The sequence below is a fragment of the Ursus arctos genome, unplaced genomic scaffold, assembly GCF_023065955.2.
Source record: "Ursus arctos isolate Adak ecotype North America unplaced genomic scaffold, UrsArc2.0 scaffold_32, whole genome shotgun sequence".
NCBI classification, from domain to species: Eukaryota; Metazoa; Chordata; class Mammalia; order Carnivora; family Ursidae; genus Ursus; species Ursus arctos.
The window spans coordinates 9,025,888-9,039,550 of NW_026623008.1; the positions used below are offsets into that span (position 1 = coordinate 9,025,888).

Genomic DNA, 13,663 nt, shown 5'->3' on the forward strand with positions numbered 1-13,663 from the left:
ATTATTTGATTAAGTTTGGTGCCAGATTTGTTCACACAGTGACTTTAAGTGCACACACACACACACACACACACACATGCACACACACACACCCTGTAGCCTCCAACTTGGGCTTTAGAAGTTAAAATTTTAGGTAAGTTTTGGAGAAGAAAGGATAGTTTTTCAGATACCAACAGCAATGAAGCAATAGGGAATTCTGGGAAGAATTCCTTTAACCCCTTTGTGCTCCTAGTAAGAGTTATCTCTAAACCACCCCTTCTGGCAGCCCCTAGAGTTATAAGGCTATAAGGGAAGACTATTTCCTTCCAGGGCAAAGCTGAACTCTTTTTTCTTCTATGTCCATGTGAAAAATGAGCCTTAAATGCCACAGTGAGCTCCTCCAGTCAGCAGTGTCTGAACGCTATGCCCAGCCTCCCCTTGATAGTTGGTTGGTCAGAGAATGAGGACCTTGGAAGTGGGAAGACACTTTGTAACCTGTTGAGGAAGATGGATAAGAAACGTAACAGATAGGCAGTGTATACCCACTAGGGAGCTACTTGACTTTCCTGTTCTCTGGTGTTTGGATGGGCTTATGGTTTACTTCAGAGATGTGCTGGGAGTGGAGGTGAGGTTGGGTCAGTGAAATTTGGGGAGGATCCTGAGGGATGCCATGGAGTAAAGAAATAACTGTATACACCGGACAACTATTTGATAATTAACACGGGGCACACTTACTTACATTCTCAGCTATTCTATAGTTGTTACAAGATGTGATTTCTAGGAGCTCAGGTCCAGAAACAAGCCTCCTTTCCTTGACCCTTCTGGCTTCTTTGGATCCCACCAGAGGAATTTAGGACTCTTTGTAAGTCTTCTTCTCATTGGTAGCAGGCTGTTCCCACTTTGGGTACTAATGAAAAGATTGTTTCTTTTAAGGAAAATACATGTGTTAGCAAAGACATTAATTTCATGACTGTGCCTTCCTGCCCCTTCCTTGGTTTTGGTCAGTGGCTGAATAAACACACCCTAGACCTTTCTTTCAGGAAGATATGACTCTAGCTGGTTCACATTTTGCCTTAACTTTGTTGACCTCCAAGGTTCAGAATCACTGGTCTTCAAACTCTCCACCAAAGTTTGTATACCACCTTTACTTTTGAGTTCCATGGCTAAAATGGCCCGTATGGCTGCCCGCCCCAACAAGTGCATTCATTCATTTACTCAACTAATGTTTATTGTTTTTCAACCAGGAACCGAGTACTGTTCTAGATCCCAGGATAGCAGTGAATGAAACAAAATCCTTTTCATGGAGCTAATGTTCCAGATGGGGTGCCAAGCAATTAAGCAAATGTTTTATCTAAGTGAGATGTGAAGCAAATGTGTTTTGGACACGTGGCTAACTTGATCTAACTTGTATTTTAAAAGCGTTATTCTTGTTGCTGTGAGGAGAACAGGTGAGGGGGAAATAGGATAAATTACAAGACTATTGTAATAATCCATTACAAATCTGGAGATGGTTTGTTGGTTATGATAGAGATGGAGAAGTAGTTGGAATGGGGGTATATATGGATGTTGAGCCCGCAGACCTCCCAATGGATTGGGAAGATGTGGTGAGAAGCATCAGGATGAAACCTTACATTGACAAGCTGTGGGGAACGGGCCCCGTCATGTTCCTCTTGGAGGGGACTTTGGGCTTCTGCCCCAATAGCCCAAACCTCTTCCAGGAACTTCATGGGTGACAGAATAGTAGGGAAAAGGACCCTTCATTAGCCTGCCCTGGGCAGGGCTTGGGATGACAGGAGTTGTCTCACGAGCAAGGCGACCAGAGCAGGACTTTGCTGCCTGGGAAAGGGTACCACACTCCTTCCCTGTGATTGGCCAGCATCCCTCAAACAGCAGTTGACCGGCTTCTCCACCGGTGGCCCTACAGCAGCTCCTTACACTGCACTCCCTACCTTCAGTCAATGAGCGTGTAAATAGCCAACTAAACCTTGAGGCCAATATTTAGAAGGCCTAAATCTTGCAGAAGAAATTGAGACTATGTGTAGTGGGAGACTATGTGAGTACATGATGTAAATAAAGTTTTTTTACCCATTCCCTTAGTACAGGCCATTGAAACTTCTTGACCGTCTCCTTACATCACCCTTGAAGAGCTCAATTAGTGGTATCTAGGGCATCCTTAGTCCTGAGCTTTTAAAAATTTATCACTGGATTTCTGGCTCTCCAGCACATATCAAACATTAACCAGGTATGGGACTTAATGCACCATGGCCCAGAGCAGAGTGTTGACCTGGGTCCAGGAGCACTTTGCAATGTCCCAGTTTCGCCACTGCCTCATTGCGTGCGTGGCCTGTGGCAAGTTTCTGGCTGTTTCTGTCCATATTACTACCCCTGTTTGCCCACCCAGGCACTTTGGTGCCTTTGCAAGTAAGTCTCTACACTACCTTTAGTACATGGTTCTGATGCAGTGATTCAAGCCTTATTCCTCTCTGTCAGCTGTGTCTAGAGAGGGGTGTTTTGCTTCAGTGGAATCCAGGAACAAATAATGAAAAGTACAGCGAGTACAAGGCCGAGGACAGACCCGGCACACTCTTATCAGTCATCTGAAATATGCACAGCCTTTCCAAGACAAATATGGACTCCTGTTTCTAGGAAAACACCGAAAAGTACTTATCAATTACCCTGTATATGGTTTGTGGAAAAAGACAACATCAGCCTACCCTGAAAGCCATGGCAAAGCAGATTCCTTTGGGCAACCGACAGCCGAGTGGCATGAGTTACAGCCGCTGCAGAATCCCAGACTGTGGCCTGGGCCCAGTCCATGGAGCCTCTCCTCGCCCTCCTGAGATTCCTGTGTCCCTCGCCCTGTGCCCAGGCACTGAGCTCCTCCTAAAAGAAGTCCAGAAGCCTGACATGTGCTTCCTAGATGCCCAGGCTCCCTCACTGTTCTTCCTGGCCCTTGCAAGTCCAGAGGCGCCTCTCCCAAAGATTCCTAGAAAAGCGGGGTTTTCCCAAGTCTCAGTAATAACAACAACAGGAGCCATCCCTGGTAGCTAGCCCACATCCTGTCCAGCACAGGCTCCACGAGCCGTCCTGTGAGGAACGTGTCCTCCCATTTTACGGAGAAAACTAGACCCTGGCATTAAAGAAGCGAACTCGCTTGTCCATGGTTGCCTAGTCAGAAAATGGCAGAGACAGGGTTCTCGAAAAAACTAGAGTCTCAGGGTGCCTGGGTGGCTCAGTCGGTGAAGCATCTGCCTTCAGCTCAGGTCATGGCCCCAGGGTCCTGGGCTCGAGCCCCACATCGGGCTCCCTGCTCAGCAGGGAGTCTGCTCCTCCCTCTGCCTCTGTGTTCGCATGCTCTCTCGCTCTCACTCTCAAATAAATAAATAAAATCTTTAAAAAATAAACAGCAAAACTGGAGTCTCAAACGGCTCCCTCCTAGTGCATTCACAGGTGGTGCTGCAGCTTAGTTCCGGTCGCTAAATTCGGAGTCTGCCTTGTGTGACATCGTGCTTTTTCTTTCAGATGAGGAAGGGAGATCATTTGAACCATCACACTTAACCTCCCTGCTTGGTGTTCCTTTCCCCATGCAGGACTCAAGCCCAGAGGGTTCGGAAGCCGCGCTGCTGCACCGGGCCCCAGGGGCTGCTTCCCCGCTACTCTGAGAGCCAGGCCGAAGGGCAGGAGCAGCTCTTCAAACTAACGGACAACATTCAAGATGAATTGTAAGTGGAGCCGTGGGAAAACGGCCGTGTTGGCTCGCTGAGTTCGTTGTCTTTTCTGTCTCTGAGTCCGAGAAGTTTCTCTTGTTCCGAGCATCATTGTGCCTCTTAGACTTTGGAACTTGTCGGAGATTCCTTGGCCCAAGCGTTCTGTATGTGTAGGTATAACTACTTGTCCGAAGTCTCTTACTCAAAGCAGTGATTCTCAGACTGAGTCCCACAGTGGGACCTCAGTGTTTTGTTTCTCAAAAATGGCCGTCTCTTCCTAGTTTGGAGAGAGGAAAAGGAGTCACACGTTCTCAACCTTAAGGCTTTTTTCTGTGTAAAACGTTCTTGAGCTCTGGTGTTCTACTGTTTGCTGCAGAATGCCTAGTGAAGGAAAACAATCAAATGGCAAGCAACTAGTAGCTGAAAATTTTAGAAAAGCAATCTTTAAAACATTGTTTTGTTACTCTTTGAATGCTAAGCCTTACATACCTCGGGTCTTGGAGTATTTTCAGTTAGTGAAATTATTCCAAGTTGATATGATAGGATTCAGTATATCACTATTTCAGGATATTCCGCGGAGACCCTTTTATCAGAAAATGCTCTGTAACTGAAGTAGCTGTTAGAACCCTCCAGTCCGGAGAAGGCGTTTGGTTATGCCTGATGAGTCGCAAAATGCTCGCTTAATTTCTTTTAAATTCATGCTTATTTATCTCCTTTAAGCTAAAGCAAGAAAAAAAGAGGGTTCTGAGGGCCGTGAATATTTTTGGGTTGATGGAGGAGTGTCTGAAGCAGAGGTGAGTTCAGGATAGCCTTCATTGTCATTATTAGAGACTGTGTTAAGCCGACCTCATCTCATATTTTTGTAGCAGTATTTGAATGGAGGCATCAAAAATTAAGTCCAGAAATCATTTGCTGCTTACTGGATAGGACGGCTTCTTCCTGGATGTGTTTCGTGTAAGCCAGACCCCCCGCAGTGTTACTGGAAGGTCTCTTGAGGATAGAGGTGTATTATATTGCCTTAGCTCGGGCTGCCGTAAGAAGTACCATTTTCTCACAGTTCTGGAGGTTGGGAAGTCCAAGATCAAGGCACTGGCCAGTTTGGTTCCTGGTTCTCTTCCTGCCTTGCAGATGGCCAGCTTCTGGCTGTGTTCTCATACAGCCGAGAGCGAGCGCGTGCAGGCAAGAGCTCTGGTGTCTCTTATAAGGACACTAATCGTGTAGGGTCAGGGCCCTACCCTTATGACCTCATTTAACCTTAATTAATTCCTTCCTCCAAATAGGGCTTCAACATAAGGACTCTGCAGGGACACAGTTCTGTCCACAGCATGCTTCTCGAATATGTTCCGCTTCTGAAGTCTAGGCCCGGCTCTGATCACCATTGCAATACCCAGAATCCCCAGGCAGCTTCACTCCGGGGAGGACTTTCCATTCCTGCCTCCTTGGGGAGGATTTGGTGGCACAGCTGCCTGTCATGCCACTTTGCCGGTGGAACTTGAATCAGAGGCCCAGACAGTCATTCCGCAGGTCTAGCAGGGCTAGAATGGCAGCCGGAGCAGCACTGGGATTTTTGTCTGTTCCAGTCACTAGTCCGTCCTCAGCGGCTAGAACGGGACCTGGCACATAGTAGGCACTCAGTAAATATTAGTTGAATGAATGATAGCTGGAGACCTGCGGTGTAGCAGTCTATTAATATGTGTTCGCTTTGCCATCTTTTGGAGGTTTTTTGGTCACAGGTTGAGATTATAAATTACTATACGTTGTGCTTTTAATTTCCTCCCCCACTCACCCCTCTTCAATTTGAACCGTCCCTGGCCCTTACAAAATTCATTTTCAGTAGAATGACACGCGCCAAAAACACGAGGGAGAATTTGTGTGGTACAGCTAGCTCAGGCTTGTTCCCGGTGAGGCACGCACATGGAAAACAGAGCCACGTATGGCTGAAAACTGAAGTCAAACCGAAGTCAGTAAAATCGATTTCAGGAAACTCTTGACGTTCATATGAACGGGGGAAAGATATTGGCATGAATGAGTTTTGACTCGAAAGATGAAAACCATGTGTCGCTACCCACGTTTGTGGGTTAAATCTCTCCAGTGAATGTTGGGGAAAGCACGTGACCGTGGCCTTCCTCGGGTACAAGGAAGGAGTCATCAAGGAGGCGGGCAGATGTTTCTCTGAAGTATCCTCGGTTGTCAGGCTGGGTCTTCACGGTGACGTGAACATTAGAATCATCACTTTGCAAGAAAGGGGTTTTCAAGAAAAGCACACAAGTGCCAAATTATACCTCTGACTTTTATCCTAGAATTGTAATTAAAAACATATTTAAAGACCTAATTATTTGCATATTTTCCTTCAGAGTTAACCCCTTAAAAGGGTCTTTAATACCTTGCTCTACTGTTCTAACTAAATGTTTCCACATTTTTTTCCAGTTCGACTCACTGTTTCACTTCTGGAAAATGTTGTGTAATTACTTCCTGATGTAGTGAAAACCCCACAAAGTCCCCAGTGCCATGGGCACTTCAACTTTTTTCTCCCAGATCAAGTTTCATTTAATTTTTCATTTTATTTAATTAATTAGTATTAAAAAGATAGTTACTGACATATGATTTAAGGTCTGGCCTGCTGAAAAGGCTTCAGTTTCAGAAGAATCGACTGTCTCTCTGATATGTTGCAGAGTTACCATTGCTTCCCATTCTTTTCAGTTTGGGTTTTGAAATAGGATCCTGGGTTAAGATGATGTTAAAGTAAAATTTGTCCCATCTGATTAAATTAATTTTTCCTTATAACTAGCATCTAATCTGTAGCCAGGGACATCATTTTCATTTAAAAAAAAAAAGAAAGAAAGAAAAGAAAGAAAGTTCCTATTTTATTTCTAACACTTCATCACAAAGTGACACACCAATATTGTAAGCATTAGGGTGGTTCTTAACCTAATCAAAATGGGTGCCTGTGAGCCACCCACGTGACCTGATACTGTGTTCTGGAGTTTGACAACTGGGTTGTATTTTCAAAATGTAGTTTCAGAAAATAACATTTATGAGGTTTTTTTTTTTTTAATACAGAGAAGTATAAAAAAAGAAAAGAAAAACAGCCTGTAAACCCACCAGCCAAAGTTCTTTCTGTGTTTGATGCAGAAAACTCACACACGCAGTCAGCACATTGAGAGTACAAAAAGAAGTGAAATCAGGAGCAAAACTTTCCCTTCTTGCCCTCTTTGTAAACATACTGCTTATGGTATTTTCGATCTTGTCTATCCTTCTTGACAAATGGCAGTTAGAGACAGAAATCAGAAATTTTTTTAGAGCACGGGTTATAGTATTGATTCTAACAGCACAGAATCATCAAAATAAACCTTATAGTAACATATACAGTCTGAAAGCAAAAACGAAAGACAGGTCCTTTTGAGGAATGGGATAAAGTGCATTAGTTTCCATTTTCTAAACCGGATAATAATCTGTCAATAACCATTGACACTTAGGGAATTGGACATTCTTCGATATGCCCCTAAATAAAAACTTGTGTGTGACGGATTAGCGAGCTATGCTGATAAAAAGTTAATGGCTTGATTAAATCTTTAATAAGTTAAATCAAGAGTTCCAAGAGAATTTTGTAACTTTACTACTGGGTGAAATATATCCAACATACAAAGTTGCATGTGGTCTGGCAAATTCCACTGGACCTAATTCACTGTCAATTTGTAAGCCTACCTAACACGTAAGCCTACTTTGTGCCAGGACAAGTAGGAAATTTGCTCTTCTCTTGACAAATTCGCAGTCTAGCAGGGGAAGCAGACCGTATTACCAACTATCTATAACATATGATTGCTTTTAAAATAGAAGCATGAGCCATGTGTTATGAGGCCTCAAGGGGAAGTGATTAATTTATGCTTGGAGAGCCGGGGAAGACCATGGACAGTTGGCCTGGTCCTGCAGGATGAGCAGAATTGTGCCCGGCAGAGAAGAGCGAAAGCCCCGTACGCAGAGAAGGGTGCTGGGCAGAGGGGCAGAGCTCCTGGCACTTCTGGACGGTTGGGGTCCGCCGAGTGGGGTGGCAGCACCCGTGTGGAAAAGTGATCCTAAGATCCTAAGAGCCGTACCGAGTTCACCTGCCCTGCAGGCAGTGGTGAGATTTTGAAGAGGACGCCACTCAGAATTACGTGTGCAAAACGTAACCTTGCAGCAGAGAAACGGATCAGAGTCAGAGAGACGAGACAGGAAGGCAGTAGGGGCCCTGGGCGTGATCCACATCAACGGTGGAGGGGCCCCAACACAGACGGTGTCTGTGAACAGGAGTAGGGGGGACAGAATCGAGGGTATTTTGGGAGGTGGCATCAGCGTCCTTTCGAGTCACGCTGACTAAATACAGAATCAGAGTGAGGAGGGGGTGAGAGTGACCCTGGGCTTCTTGCCTTGCGGTTGGCTGGAGAGGCCGCCCAGTGCACCGGGCAGGGCTGAGGGAGGAGGGGACTGGAGAAGGAGGAGCAGCCCTGCCGAGCACGTGCTGAGCGTGAGGACGTGTAGGATGTGTGTGGGTGGAGAACCAGGCTCAGACACCGACGTGGGGGTCACAGATGGACTTAGAGGGGTGACACATGGGGGGGTATTCTGGGAGCACTTCTGCAACAGGATGACTCAGAACTTTCCTGATTTTGAAATGACTCTAAAACTGAGGAGAATATAGATATACAAAAATAGAGTTAATAAAGCAAAAAATTAGAAGTGGGAGGAAAAGAAAGAAATCAAATTGAAGAGGGGGGAGAACCGTTGCTTGGCAGATTGCTCTCTCCGTAAGGACCATTCCGCCCTGAACCTGTTTTCCACGTGGCCGCTTAGAGGAGCACTCAGTTCTCCAGCCTGCTCATGCAAGCGTTTGGGGACTTGCAAGGGCCTTCCCCCCATCAGGGTCACTTAGCATCTGTCTCAACGGAAGGAGGAAAGAGCAGTGGCCGCCATCAATTGAGTGTGTCTCCGGGGAAGAACTGGCTGGTTCTGGAGGCATGCCGGCCATGTGACTTGGAGAGGACGTTATGACCTCTGCCGGGTGGCTGTCACTGTCGGTGGTGGTGGTGCGGTGAGTGGCTGTGAGCGCCCCGTGCTGTTCGTGATTGGGAGGTACTGTTAGCGAGAGTGGGTTTTACCTCTGTGTCACCCAGCCTTGCCAGTCACCCACTGTTAGCCCCTGTCGTCTGGGAGAACGATGTCAGTCATGTGCCGCAGCCTTCCTTTCTCCCAGAAGAAACCTTCTGACCTTGATCCCAAGGTCAGACTGCCCTTTCTCTCCTTAAGGGAAACTGAAAAGTAAAAGTTTTACCTGAAGTCTGAAAATCTTGTTTTTTAGAGAAGCAGTGGTAGTTTCTACACCAGCCTAAACTGTATCACCGGGATAGCGGCTGACTTCCCAGCTCCCCGCGTTTGAAGGCTAGAGTGTATCCGCATCCTCCCTCCCTCTGCGTTCTTAATGGGTCACAGGCTAGAAGGACGCGCTCAGGACCCACCTGAGACCACGTTGGCTTCCTTCCTGTGCCATCCCGTGAGGTTTTACTGCAGCCCCGTCATCTGGGGGCCAGGAGCAGCCCTGCGTGAAACGGGGTTGTTCCAGAATGACCAGTGGGAAGCCCAGTGTCCAGTCGCGGCTCTGGGGCCGCCGCTGTGTGAGCAAACCGTGAGCCTCTCGAGCGAAGCAGCTTCCGCAGCTGGATGGCCAGGACAGGCCGGAAGCGCTGTGGCTCTGAAGAAGAAAGGGACAGAGGACAGCGCCACCGGCGGAGGGGAAGGCCCGAGAGCGCACCTTGGCCTGCTTCCCCAGTCACCCCAAGTTGTGGTTCCCCTCACAGACGACTGACACATTTGGGATCTGTCTCCGTAGCAGGAGACCCCCAGGCTAGAGCTTCGTTGTAATCCTCCTTCGATGTGGTTTCTAGATTTTGTGAAAAAGAAAATGATGACGACGACGAAACCCAAAGCGTTGATGGTCGGTGGTAGGAGCGCAGAGAAGCGTCAGAAAGAAAAGGGAGAGGAGCTGTTTGCAAAGTCAGCCTCTGGGTTCTTGCTCAGTCGGTGCTAGGGGACCCGGTGCCCCAGCCATGGCTTCACTCTCTCCCTTTCTCCTCCGCTCGATTGTACCATTGGCTCTGATCTGCTTTTGATTCGAAAAGACTTCAAAGAGTGTTATTACCTGGGGTGGCTTCAGGGTATGAACGGGGCCCCTGGTCACAGAACAGAGGTCTGGCCATGAATTCTTCAGACTTTGCTACTTGGTGAAGAACCTGGCGGGTAGCATCACGTCTGTCAGTTGAAGAAATGGAGCCACCGGGACAGCAGCTGGCCTGCCTGGAGTCGCCCGGCCTGGCAGCGTTTCCTCCTGTGTGCGAAGTGCCACTGTAGAGCCTCTGAGCTCAGAGCCACCCTTCCTCCCGCGGTGGCTCTCGCCGGATTGAGGACTTACGCCATCTGTGGCATCTTGGAAAGGAGTCTATTTTAAAGCCTATAAAAGTGTTCCAGTATGGAAAGCGCACTAATAATGTCAGCCACCCTGGCCCGGGTGTGAGGGCAGCTGCCCGGATGGAAAGGCCTGGCTTTCTAGAGGCTGTGCCTCAGCGTCAGCCACGCCAGGTGCCCAACGGGTGAGAGTGGGGGCAAGGGTCATGGGGTAGGTCCATCCCGTGCTGGACCAGAGGAAAGGAAATAAACTCAGTTGAATTTTTATTTATCTTTTTTAAAGATTTTATTTATTTGAGAGAGAGAGAGAACAAGCAGGGGGAGGGGCAGAGAGAGAAGCAGACCCCCCACTGAGCAGGGAGCCCCATACGGGGCTCCATCCCAGGACCTCAGGATCATGACCTGAGCCAAAGGCAGATGCCTGAGCCACCCAGGCACCCCTCAGTTGGATTTCTAATGCACATTCCTGCTCTCACCCCAGTTGCGGCGGCCAACTTTAGGGTCTCCGTTGGGAGCCCTTGCACGCCCAGCCCACCTGGGCTCAGAAAGCACAGGCCGTTTCCAGCGTTCATGCCAGTTGCTCAGCGAGTTCTGGCCCTGTGGTGCTTCCCGTCTATGTCAGGATGCTTGTTTCCTTTCTCTCTCTCTTTCTGTCTGTCCCCCTCTGTTTCCTCTTTTCTTCCCCCTGGACGAGCTGTTTTAGATTCCATGCAGTGTGATCAAGCGATAATGCTGCCCCCTTGATACTGTCAGAACCTAGAATGTGGGAAATTCTGTGCTAAGTGGCCTGCGCGCCGAAAGCTGCTGGGTATTTCTAATTTGGGCATTGAGACTTTACAAGTCTGCATTCTTGGCCTCGCCAACCAGTTAGAATAGAACAATAAACCCCAATTTTTGTCATGCAAGGCTGTAATTAAAATGGCAGCTGGAACAGGCAGATACGGGGTATGTAGGGGGTGGCTGACTCGGTAGTGGCGGGCGCTCGGGGAGACACGGGGGTGTAGCACATGGTCCCCACTCTGCCACCAGCTTAGAGAGCCAAGTCCGTGACTGGCAGTGCTTTTGAAGGTTTAGAGTACTTCAGGGAGGCTTCGTGGAGAAGCTGGAACTTGGAAACCCTTGGGGGGGGGCGGTGCTGGGTAGGTTGTGTGCTGAGGGACAGGGGCGGATCTGGGAGCCTGCAGGTGAGCGAGGGCCCAGCCTAGGCTCGGGGCTGAACGGAAGGCGACCCAGGCCCCGGCGGGCAGGCCACCCGTCCCTTCAGCCGTTTTTGTGACCACCGCCGAGAAACAAAGCCATCCTGGGACCCCAGTCCCCAAACAGCTCCAGGGGGAGCCTTGACTCCACGGCTACAGTTTGGAAATTCCTCTCAGGACATCAAGTCTCAGGGGGCCGGAGCTTGACAGCCAGCCTGTCGTCAGCTCTTAGTATTCTTGCCGTCATCCGGTCTCTTTTGCTGTCCCTCGACGTGGCCGCCCCATTGTGGCCGGCTGTCACAAGATACCGCGGAGGCGGCCAGGCCCCGGAGAGCTGCCGTGGCCGTTTCCAAGGGTCACTGCCCTTCATTCAGGAGCTGAGCTGAAAGGTCTGATGTGCATAAATTTCCACTTTAAATTGGGGAGCTCCGTGGAGGAAGGGGAATGGGATGTTTTTCCGAGTGGCCCTATCGCCCCTCCAAGTAACGGCTGCACGTTGGTCCAACAGGATTATGGCCTCAGAAAGCACTTTCTGACGTTCTAGGCTGTTCTGAACATGCAGTGGCGTTCTCAGGGCTCCTGGCCGCTGAGGTGTGGAGCCGAGAGCCGCGACAAGGGAGGGAGCGGACCCAGCCTCCCGCTTGGGAACCGGGTTTTGTTCCCAGGCGTCGCCCCCGCCCCCCGTGCCCCTGCATCTCCACCCCCCCCCCGCCGTTTCCCCCCCTGCATTAGCAGTGACCCTGGCCAGCGGCTGCTTCGTCAGTCGTGAAAAGCGTTGTATTTTGCTCCTCTGTTGTGTCCGACAAAGCCTGGGTACGTTTCCTCTGTGCCTTAAACTGCCCACAGTCTCTCGTGGCAACCCCCCCCCCCACGCAACACGATCTGACGACGCGAAGTTGTTTCTCTTGCTGACACTGTTGGCCGTCGTCACGAGCTGCCCTTCTCAAGCACCCCTGTGTCGGGGCCCCCGTGCTGTCAGCCCCAGGAGGGCAGTGACACTTTTTTTCCTAATTTGCAAACGAAACCGAGGCTCACGGTGCAGTGAACGTGGGGGAGCCTGGCCTCGAGGTCGGGAGCCCACACTGGGCCTCCTCCGGTTCTGGTGGCCCCGCGACCAGCAGCGACCCCGCCGTCTGGGGTGGAGGCTCGGCCCGGTGCGCCGCCCTGACTCCCCCCTCTCTCGGCAGCTTCATAGCCGTGGAGAACATCGACAGCTACTGCGTGCTCATCTCCTCCAAAGCCGTGTACTTCCTGAAGAGTGGGGACTATGTGGACCGGGAGGCCATCTTCCTGGAGGTCAAATACGACGACCTCTACCACTGCCTCGTCTCCAAAGACCACGGGAAGGTGTACGTGCAGGTGACCAAGAAGGCGGTGAACTCGAGTAGCGGCGTGTCCATCCCTGGCCCTTCGCACCAGAAGCCCATGGTGAGTGCGCAGCCGGCCTGTCTGCGTCGCCCCGGAGCAGGTGTATCCCGCGGTGCAGAGATAGAAAGGGCCCCGGGAGCACCGCTGCCCTGCGTGTGAGCGCTTTTCACCGGGAGTTCGTTTTAGGTTTACGCTGGGCTGTTATTAATCCCCAGGGGCACTGCTTCTCAGTCCTCCATACAGAAGGAGCTCAGCGTGTGTTCTCTGGGGTGCCGCGGTCCTCCCGATGACCCAGCCCTTCTGCCTCCACTGCCCATCGATAGCGGTGCGGGCAGTAATGCCAGCTCTCGCGAGTGCGAGGACCTGCTGACGTGACACGTGGGTGTTTTATTCCTAACCCGTGATGCTGCAGTGCATTGGCTGTGAGCACGCACGGGCTTCTCGGTTGTTCCTCCCATAGAGCGATGGCAGACTTGTTTCTCTGCGCAGAGAAGCACTAGCTAGCCTGGCCCTTCCCCGCAGTAAATTCTAAATAAATATTTATAAATAAGATTTATATGTTGCCCCCAAAGGGTACAAGGCATTGTCATGGCAGAACTTTTAATAATAACATCCCCATTAATCACCAACACGCATTAAGGACGTGCTGTCTGCCAGGCTAGGTACAAAGTACTTCCTGAGGGGTTAGCTGCTGTTATACCGTCCCTGTTCCCCCTTGACTGGTATGGAGGCTTGGTGAGGGCCGGTGACTCGCTCCAGGTGGTATGGCCAGCACTGGCAGGAACGGGGGTTCAGGCCCCGGTGGCGTGACCCTGGAGCTGGGAGTCTAGACCACTCTGCTTGCCGCCTCCACTCAGAGAAGCTGTTGGCTCAGCAGAAGCACGTGTGAGGAGACTCACCACCTCTAGCCGTAGTCTGACTTCGGAGGCTTTTCGTGAACCCGAGGTGTTAGTCATGCTCCGTTTTCAGCTGGTATGC

The 13,663-nt window shown here is 50.0% G+C and overlaps 1 protein-coding gene across 5 annotated transcripts in view; it reads left to right on the forward strand.

Moving 5' to 3' along the window:
- Nucleotides 1-13,663, forward strand: part of VPS13D (vacuolar protein sorting 13 homolog D) — a 253,616-nt gene that overhangs the window by 223,264 nt on the left and 16,689 nt on the right. For all 5 annotated transcript variants that reach the window (XR_007190630.2, XR_007190631.2, XR_007190632.2 and 2 more), the window contains 2 exons: nucleotides 3,570-3,701; nucleotides 12,505-12,745. Coding sequence is in view for 1 of the 5 variants with exons in the window: in XM_026519809.4 (XP_026375594.1) it covers nucleotides 3,570-3,701; nucleotides 12,505-12,745 (373 nt within the window). In the remaining 4 variants the exon portion in view is untranslated. The remainder of the gene's footprint in view (nucleotides 1-3,569; nucleotides 3,702-12,504; nucleotides 12,746-13,663) is intronic.